The 9,475-nt window shown below is 62.3% G+C and overlaps 1 protein-coding gene across 1 annotated transcript; it reads right to left on the bottom strand.

The window, feature by feature from the left end:
* Positions 1 to 2,273: 2,273 nt before the first annotated feature.
* Positions 2,274 to 9,358, bottom strand: RIN1 (Ras and Rab interactor 1). Its single transcript, XM_074231005.1, has 10 exons — positions 8,052 to 9,358; positions 7,482 to 7,662; positions 7,179 to 7,293; positions 7,015 to 7,087; positions 6,782 to 6,873; positions 5,569 to 6,321; positions 4,958 to 5,263; positions 4,478 to 4,609; positions 4,217 to 4,392; positions 2,274 to 3,044 (listed from the first exon to the last, which is right to left on the bottom strand). The coding sequence occupies exons 1-10, from the start codon at positions 8,108 to 8,110 to the stop codon at positions 2,595 to 2,597; spliced, it is 2,337 nt and encodes a 778-aa protein (XP_074087106.1). The 5' UTR covers positions 8,111 to 9,358; the 3' UTR covers positions 2,274 to 2,594.
* Positions 9,359 to 9,475: the final 117 nt, after the last annotated feature.

The following is a 9,475-nucleotide window of genomic DNA, read 5'->3' as shown; positions in this document are numbered from 1 at the left end:
GGGGAGACGAAGCTCCTTCCCTAAATTGGTCCTGGAAGGGAGTGGGGGGAGGGCGTGGGCCCAGAGCCTTAGGCCCAAGAATAGCCTGAAGCCCACTCAGCTGTGGAAGGTGGATGCCGCCCCTGCAGTTCCCAGGCCAAGAACGAAGAGGAAGGAAGTGTCCATGTGGGCCAGCTGGTCCCCAGGGTCCTTCCCCCCCGCCTCTCTTAGCCCCTGGGGCCGAGTGACCCCCAGACAGCTGTGTTGACAGATGGAAGCAGAGCTCCGAGAGAGGGAACACAATGTCTCCACAGAGCCCTGGTCTGGATGAGAGACCTTGGCCCAGACCCTTGAGGCGCACTGGGGGGTCAAAGGCGGGGAGGGCCGGTGCCAGGGAATTCTGCTGCTCCCCACCGGTGACCCGGCCAGGTGACCTCTCTGTGGTCCAAGGAGAAGCCTGGACCACTCCCCCCCCCTCAACCTAGGCCCCCCTTGGCCTCCGTTTCCTCATCTGTAAAGTGAAGTTCTCGAAGCACTATTTCAGATATAAGAGTGATGGTCTCTGTAAGCATCCCCTCGACTCCTGGGGCTTCCCTTGACGCCCCCCATTAGCCACTCAGATATCCCTAAGCAGAAGCTGCTGAAGCCCGCCGGCCCCCTCCCCATGGTCTTCTTTTCCAAGGCCTGGAGAGCAGGCCAGGCCTGCCCCCTGGTGGTCCAAAGAGAGAGTGAGGCCAGCACACTGAGGGGGGGGAGAGGGGCATCGCCTTGGGGTGGGGGTGGGGTCTGGGTGAATCCTGGGACTTCTGAGGGTCTGAGGGACCTAAGAGCCAGGGGACCAAGTCCCCGAAGGCCAGCGAGGAGGGCTCTGCAGCTGGTGGCAGGGGTGGAGAAGGTGGGGTCTTCAGCCCCAGCCCAATCACTGCCTCCCCAACCGGGATTTTGGGGCCGGCTTGAGTGACCCCCCAAAGTGGAAGGAATTAGGATAGCAGATGGATGCTGGAGCACGTGACTCCAAAGCTGAACCCCAATGGGCGTCACTGCGGACAATGGGGGGAAGCCACTAAGAGCCAGGGCTGGACCCTCCTTAAAGGAGAGACTTCCTTCCATTGCAAGCATCCAAACCCAAGAGGGCTGGTGTCCGACAGGGAGTGAGCTCCCTGGTCCAGGAGGACTCTGGGAGACTGGATGCCCGCAGTCTGGCTCCGAGTTCTTGAACTGGAGACTCCTGGGGGTGGGGCCTCTCTGAGCCTCAGTTTCTTCATCTGCCAAATAGCCTGGTAAAGTCAGTATAGAAAGCACAGTGAGCCTTGAAGGCTCGCAGAGAGCTCTCTACTTGCAGCTTAATTCTCTTGAGGAGGGAGATGCTAGCATCATTAGCCTCATTGGACAAAGGAGGAAACTGAGGCACAGAACACCTAAGCTACTTGCCCAAAGTGACCTGGCTAACTACACATCTGAGTCTGAATTTGAACCCAGAACTCCAGGCTTTTTATCTGGAATAAAGGTTCCTGTTTGGGGAACTGCTGAAAGTTTCTGGGGAACATGGACTCTTGCTGCTGCTATGACTTCTGCAGGGGGTCCTGGACGGGGTGGGGCGTCCTGGGGATGGGAGGTCTGGGCTTGGATCTGCATTCACTCAACCATGCTTAGAGAAGCCCCTTCCCCACCCGGCCCCCTGCCCATGAGAGGGAGGAGGGACTTCCCAGGCCTAGCAGCTGAGGTCACCCCAGCCTCATCGCTCTCCTCTGGGCACAACACATCAATCAGCAATATTGATTTGGGGCCTGAGAGGCCGTTGGCACTGTCCTAGCCAAGGAGAGGGGGTAGAAAAGGAACCGTATAGAGCCTCCCTCCAGAGAGGGGAAGGAGGGAGGACGTGACCAGGGTGAGTCAAGGAGAAGGCCGACCCTTGGCCACCTCTGGCTGCATCCTCGAGACCCAGGGGCGGGCTTCCTGACCCCGACGGGAAGCCAGCCCTTTTCTTTCTGGTAGAATTAGCCCTTTGTGCTCTGAGCCACTGACCTCCAGCTAGTGGCCTCTGGGGCCAGGAGCCCCCTTCCCACCCGCATGCTTCCACAGGAGGCTCTTGGGCCCTCTTCCATCCCTAAGCCCTGCCTGGGCAGTCACTAGACCTCGGAGAGGACCAAAGTTTGGACAACATCCAACCCAGGCTCTGCTTCCGCCACTGTCCTGGCCCGTCTGTGGGTGGCTACCTCGGGGGCCAGTCTGCCTACCCCCCCGCCCGCCCTACTCAGCTGGGCCGTCCTCACCAGTGCCTCATCTGTCCATCTGGCAGTGAAGCCCTCCCTAGACCATAAGCCCCTTTGGGGCAGGCACTACCCAACTTTGTTCTTTGTATTATCTAAGGTCTGCATACAGTAAGTGCCCAATAAAGGCTTTATTCATTCTTTCGGCAGCAACAGTCTCAACTCTCCAGTCTTCTGGGGGACCCTAAACCCGGCTAACCCCCCAAGACAGTTTCTGTCTCCAAAATCGCATGTAAAAAGTGGCTGTAAATGTAGGGGGGGGTCACCGAGGGTTGGACAACACATGGGTTTGGAGGGTGTGTCAACCTGGCATGGTCGGACCCCTGGTCGGTTGGTTCCTGTCGATCATTCCTCAGGGCCCTCGGATACCCCTTCGGCTCTCCCTGCTTCTGTCTCCTGCTCTGCAGTGCCTCCTTCTGCCCCTCTGCCCTCTTCTACCTCGGGCACCTCCATCCTCCCTCCTCCTCCCTCTGGGTCCAGCCCTGCTGCTGCCCCCTCTGCCCCTGGAACCTCCTCCCTGGCACTAGGTCCCCCACTCTCAGCCTTGGGGTCTCCTTCCACCTGCCGGTAGATGAGATAGCCAGGGCCCGAGAGGTCATGGGGCAGGGTCTCGGGGGGCAGGCGACGGGGGCCTTTCTCATCATGCAGGAAGAGGGCGAAGGCTTCAGGTCTTGATACTCGGAACTTGACGGCACAAAGCTGGCAGAGCGTGGCCACCGAGGAGCCTGGGGGCAGGGCCAAGGTCTTGGAGGTGCAGCCATTGGTGGGGTCCTGGTAAGCCACCCGAAGGAGGTGCTGGGAAAGGGAGGCACCCTGTTAGCCATGGATAGCCAGTTGGCTCCCAGGGCCCACCTGGGAGGGGTAGGGCAGGGGACTGGGCCAAGAAGAGTCCCCAGGAAGACAGGCCCAGCCCTTTGGCCTCTGAGCCTCAGTTTGCCAATCTGGAAAATGGGCCGGTGCTCCTCTGCCCAGCTTCTTCCCGGGCCGGTCATCACAAAGTGCCCCAGAAACACCCTCTGTTCTTGAGACCTGAATTCAAATCCTTCCTCTGTCCCGGCCTGTGGCCTCTGGGCTCCCTTTGAGGACAGGAACCGTCAAAGTCCCCAGCCCCCGCTCCTTGAAGGCAGGACCCCAAGGCTGCTTGACCCATCACTCCTGCTCAGTGGAGGAGCTTCCGGTCTAGTGAGCATGAGGGTGGGTTTGGGAGAGAGCCGGACCTTGGGGAGCACGGAAGCACTTCCCCGAGCCGGGCCCTGGGGAAACAGCGCCGCCTGTGCCCGAGCTCCGAGTCTGCGATGACCCTGGAGACTCTAAGGGGTAATAGCAGGAAGGCGGGCATGCCAGCCGAGGGAGGTGGGCAGTTCCGAGAGCAGCCCGAGGGTCAGACTGGCCGGCCCAGCTTGTGGCCTCGCTGAGCCTCAGTTTACCCAGTTATAAAATGAAGTCTTTGGGTCCCTTCCAGATTTGTCCCCTAATGTCCCATCTGTGCCAGAAAGGGGGAGCACGCTGGGGGGGAGAGCTCTGGAGACCCAGACTGGCAAAGAGCTGCAGAAGAGGTCCAGGGGCGGGGACCATTTGATGGAGGGTAAAACTGAGGTCCAGAAAGGCAAAGAATCCACCCGGGGTCACTGAGATAGTGTCAAAAGTGGACTTGAACCCGGGCCTGCCGAGTCTGGTCTAGACGTCTCAACTACCTCGTGGTCCTGGGGGGCTGTGTTCCTCCCTCCCCATCATCCCTGGGAGCCAGTGGTCTAAGACCCTTCGCCCTCCAAGATGCCAGCTACTTCCCAGCCCAAGTCTTCCATGTTCTAAGGTTCCAGCCACTAAAATTCTGTTCTCAGTTCCCTCCCAGCTCCGGCCTCCCCGTCCTAAGACCCCTCCCAGCTCGGACATCCCTTGTCCTAAGGCCCCTCCAAGCTCTGATCCACCTTGATTTCCTCCCCTTCCTTGGGGGAGCCCCAGGTTACCTTGAAGTTCGGGGAGGGTGGGAGTCTTCGCTGTCCCCAGAGGCTGAGGGAGCGCAGGAGCTCTTGGGACGGACCACCGCCCTGGGCCCCGCTCTGGCCCCCGCTCTGGCCCCTGCTCTGGCCCAAACTCGCCAGCAGGGTCAGGCTGGCCGCCAGGCTGGTGAGGCAGTAGCCCCCTGGGGGGGAGAGGGGCTCAGTGAGGGGGTGAGGCCGAGGCTGGGCCGGGGAGGAGGAGGGGGCTTGGGGGATGGGGGCACTCACCCTCCCCTGTGAGCAGCCGGGGTTCCAGCAGCTCGGCCACGTACTCCACCTCGGGCAGCAGGGCCGGAAGGTCACACTGGGCCAGGACGGCACTGAGCAGGGGCAGGAATTCGTCGGCCCCGGCATTCTCTCCTGCCGAGGGACAAGGCTCAGAGAGGCTGGGCCTCCTCCTCCCCTTCCCCACAGACCCCCCAGGGGCCCCAGGAGGGCTGGGGAAGGAGCCCCTGACCCAGTGGCCCGCTGGCTCCACCACGCCTCTCCCAACGGCCCCGGTCTCCCTTCGTCCCCCTGCTCCCCGAGGAGCCGGGGTTCAACCCGGCCCCTCCCAGCCCCCTCCACTGTTGGGACTTTAAGGTCTGAGGAGAGGGAGGGGCTCCTCTGGATGGCAGGTGAGGAAGGAGAGGCCACTGACCTTCCCCCATGTCAGGGGAAACTGAGTCCCGAGCCTGCTCCCCCTCTCCCTCGCAGCCCCGCCAGTACCTGCCCAGCTCCTCAGGGCCTTGGAGAGCAGCTTGCAGGCCTGCAGAAGGCGGGTGACCTTGGCCTTGGGAGAGTAGCCCCTGAGGAGCTTCAGCAGCTTCTGCCGGATGCGCTCAGTCTCTGCTGGGGAGGGGAGACTGAGGCCATTTCCGAAGGCTTCCGGCCCCTGCTCCCTCGCCAGCTGGAGGCCCTCTGCCAGCCGGCCCAAGGAGCCATCCTGGGCGAAGCGGAGACGCAGGCGGGCCAGGAGGAGAGGCCTGAGGGGCTTCAGGACTGACCGGTGCAGGGACTTCTCTACCACCAGCTCTGGGGAGGGACAAGAGACAAACTCGGAGGGAGGGGCCGGGGATGGGGTGTGGACAGGGAGGGGAAGGGAGCTCCCAGGGTCACAGACCCAGAGCTTGAAGGCCTCTAGAGACTCCAGATCCAACGCTGAAGGGGTGGGTGCAGCTGGGATTTGAACCTGGGGCCCCATCTGTTGTCCCATGTTGCCCCCACTATGAGTTGAGGGAAAGGATGGGGAGGTAGGAGGTGGGAGGGGCGACGGGCAGACGGACAAGGAAATGGGGGGGGGAATGGGAGTGAAGAGGAGCCTGGGGTCTGAGACTCACCTAGCCGCTCCTCAGCCAGTAGCTTTTCCTGGGCCAGCTCAGTCACCAAGAGGGTCTGAGCTTGGCTCAGCACCCCCCGCACCTTCTGGAGCTCCTGGGGCTCGGGGCCCTGGCGCACCTGGGTCAGCAGATCCTGGATCAGCTGCCCAGCGGCCGTCCGTCTGTCCCGGGCCAGCTCCGTCACTGCCCGGGCCACTTGCCTCTCGGGGGCCAGGAGGGAGCAGAAGGCGTCACTCATGGACCGGAGTAGCCGGCGTCGGCGCCCTGGGTGGGGGGACGAGGTCGGCCCCCCAGGTGGGTCCCCCTCCTCCTCAGAGCTGCTGGGGGAGCCGCTGTCCACCTCCCGTAGGGAGGGCAGGGAGGACGGAGGAGGTTCGCCTGAGCCAGCACTCCCCGGGACCCGATAGCCCCCCGAGCTTTCCCTCCTCAGGAGCCTGCGAGGGGGCACGGTTTGGGTCTGGCTGGGGGGACCCCCCGGGGCCAGTGGGACAGGAGGTGGTGGGACAGCAGGGGGTGACAACGGGCTGGAGGTCTCAGTGGACACCCGAACCTTGAAGCTCCTCTTGAATTTCTCCCGTTTGGCTGGGCCCAGATCCCCAGGGAACAAAGGGTTGAAAAAGCAGAGGGCTCCCCTGGTCCCCTGGTCCAGCTCCTCAGGAGACCGAGGCTTCAGCCGGGGAATTGGCGGGGCCTCGGCAGAAGGGACTGCTGGGCTTCCATGGGTCTTGCTGTTCAGGGAGGAGTTCCAAAACTCTGGGGAAAAGGAAGAATCCAGAACCCTGGGCTTTAGTTTCCCACCCCCACCCCACCCCCGAGCCGAGCTGGGGTGGGCCTGGCCAGCCTCCCAGGGTCTGTGGTCCTCTGGGCCCTTCCAGACTTCACTTCCCCTTCTAGCAACATGGGGGGGGGGGGTTGGACTATTGGAGAGAGGCCCTTAAAGGTCTCTTCCAAGGGTAAGTGCCACTTTTCTCAAGGATGAAAGGACCCAAGAGAGCACCGGCCCTGGAGCCAGGAGGACCCAAGTTCAAATCTGACCTCAGACACTTAATGGTTGCCTGGCTGTGTAACCTTGGCTAAGCCACTTAACCCCATTGCCTTAAATGAATAAGAAATTTTTTAAAAGGATAGAAGGACCCAAGATGCCAGGGGAGATTAAGGGGTCCACTGGGACCCCCTCCTGCTTCTGTGGGTCAGGAAAGCAGAAGGTACATACCCATTCCCAGGTGAGATATAGCTTCTAGCTCTTTGTGGGTGGCGGCTCTGCGGATGGCTCTGGGCAGTTGGAGGGGGAGGAGCAGGATGTCCCTGGGGACAGAGGGGAGCCTCTAAGCCAGGATTGAGGGGAGCCCCCCCTGGGCTCTTGACCCCTCACAGTATCCCAGGGAGGGTCCGAGTCGGGACCAGGGGAGGCAGAGGCTGGGGAGTGGGCTGCGTGGGGGCGCTCACCGACTGTGGCAGGAACTGGAAATGAGCTGGATGAGGTCTGGGAAGGAGAGGTCTGAGCCCTCCAGGGACACGGCTGCAAGGGAGGGAAGCGGTCCGTTCTGGGAAGGGGCAGCCCCCCCCTTCCCGCCAGCCTCCCCCCAACCCTCCCCAGGCCCAGGCCTCACCCTCGGGGGTTTCCCGGATGTAGTGGCTGGAGACAAAGGAAGGGCCGGAGGCCTCTGGGAGCCGGACACACAAGACCTTACACTGTCTGGTGTTGGATTTCCGAACCAGGAATGTCTGAGGAGGGGGGAGGCTCAGAGGCCCAGGGGCCTGGGTCTCTCCCTCACCTCCTCCCTGCCCCTCATCTCCTCTCTGGAGGAAGGCCCCACTGTGGGAAAGGCCCCAGATATGGGCACCCCCCAGATGTGGACACCCCCAGATGTGAGCAAGGCCCCCCCAGATGTGGGCACCCTGCTGTCCCTCACCCCAGGAGGCTCCCTCTGTAGCACGTGGAGGGCAGCCGCAGCATTGGCACTGAGCTGGAGCCACACAGGCTGGGTGAGCAGCAGCCGCTCCCGCAGGCTCACCATGCGTCCGGGGCCCTGGACCTGGCCGGCCTGCTCCCCCCTGGCCTCCGGGATGTCATAGACGGGGTCTCTGGCCAGGCTGCAAAAAGAAGGCAGTCACAAGTTCAAGAAACCTGTCTCCTTCCCTGCCTGCCAAAGACCCTCCCAAGGCTTCCCAGCTGGTCCTTGTGGGGGCTGCTGTCCTTCCTCTCCCCCTTCCTACTGGTGACCCTTGCCTCAGTTTCCCTCCCCGTTCCATCTCCTCCCCCCCATTCTCCCTCCATGAGAGCTCTCCCCAAGTGTTTGCTTTCTCTCTCCTTCTCCCTCCTGTCTCCGTCTCTGTCTCTCCCCGTCTCTCTCCCTTTCCCTGTCTCTGTCTGTCTCTGTCTCTCTCTCTCTCTCTGCCTTTCTCTCTCCCTCCCTCCCACACACATACACCCACAGAGGCTCCCAGCCCCCCACTTGCCCAACTTTTCTCAGGGCAGGTACCTGGAGGTCGAGCTGCTACTGCCAGTGCCAGGGCCGGTGGGCACCCCGGCGGGATCCATGGTGGGCAGCAGGCTCCCCGGGGCCCCTCTCCCTTCCTGTGGAGCCCGAGGGCCCGGAGCGAAGGCGCAGTCACACTCCGGTGAGTAACACTTCCTGAAGGGAGCTCAGCCCTGGCACACCCCAACATGTTAACTCTTCTGTGCCCACAGCCCCCCTCCGGGGCCTGGGTGGTGCCGGCTGCCTCTGCTCCATCGGCAGCACCTGCTCAGCACCCCGAGGTGGCCCGCGTGGCTCCTCTCAGCTCATCATCCTGGGCTCCCACCCCCCAAGTCTGTAGCTGATGGGGGCAGGAGGGGGTTAAGCCGGGCATCTCTCTCGGGCCCACGCAGGCCTGGTGACTCAGCCTCAGGGCATCCTTCTGCCTGTCTTTGGGTCGGCCCCCCCAGGGCTGAGGGTGCCCCCTCCCGGTCACAGCATCCCTGCTTGTAGCTCTGAGGTTGCCATGGTGAGGAGGCTGCGTTTCCCCCCACATCATTTCCATGGTAACCACCCCCTTTTTCTGGGGGTGGTTCTGCCAGCATGCAAGGGGGATGGGGAAGGCTGGCTGTGAGGTCACCTCGCTGCTTCCTCCCCCAACCCCCCCCACATTCTTCCAGAGGTCCCTGCAGGTAGGGACATGACTCTGGAAGCGGCTCCTGCCCCCCTGGGCACATTCCTGAGTCAGGGCCTCTTGAGGCCTCACCTGGTGCGGCGTGAGCAAGGGCACGGCTTAACGGTCCCAGGACCTGAGTTCGGATCCCACCTGACTGGGGGGTGGAACATGGATGAAGCACCTGCTGTGGGTGTTTGGTTGGAGCCTCATGACCCTGAGATGGGGGGCTATTCCCCCATTTTACAGTTGAAGAAACTGAGGCCAACCAAAGTAAAACAACACCCAAGGTCACAGTTGCGTGTCTGAGGGCAGAACTGACCTCAGACCCTCACTGGGGGGCTCACTCCCCCCGGGCAGACCCTCTGGCAGTGACTGAACCCGAGAGGGGCCTGGGAGGGTCCTCAGGACCTGCAATGGAGGCGATCTAGTTTCAGGCCGTCATGCATAACAACGTCCAGAGTCCTGGACCCCACAGCTGACCCTCCGGCCATGTCCATCCACAGGTGCCCAGAGCTCAGGAGACCGCCTCAGTTCTCCCTTTCCCCAGCCCCCATCCTCGAGGTCTGGGGGGGCCTCCCTGGGCCAGCAGGCGCTGGTCCTGAGAGAGTGGGCCTTTCCCTCCCTGCCCCCCCCCGAAAATGGGTACACAAGTCGGGCAGAGCCATTTTAATTAGTAAATTTTAATAACGTCACCGTGATTCTAACCCTGGGGACCCTGGGAAAACCCGGGGGTCTTCCTTCTCAATCCAAAAATAGGTCATCTCAAGGAGCT

The sequence above is a fragment of the Macrotis lagotis genome, chromosome 3 (genome assembly GCF_037893015.1).
Source record: "Macrotis lagotis isolate mMagLag1 chromosome 3, bilby.v1.9.chrom.fasta, whole genome shotgun sequence".
NCBI lineage: Eukaryota > Metazoa > Chordata > Mammalia > Peramelemorphia > Peramelidae > Macrotis > Macrotis lagotis.
This window is presented reverse-complemented; position numbering and strand designations above follow the sequence as displayed.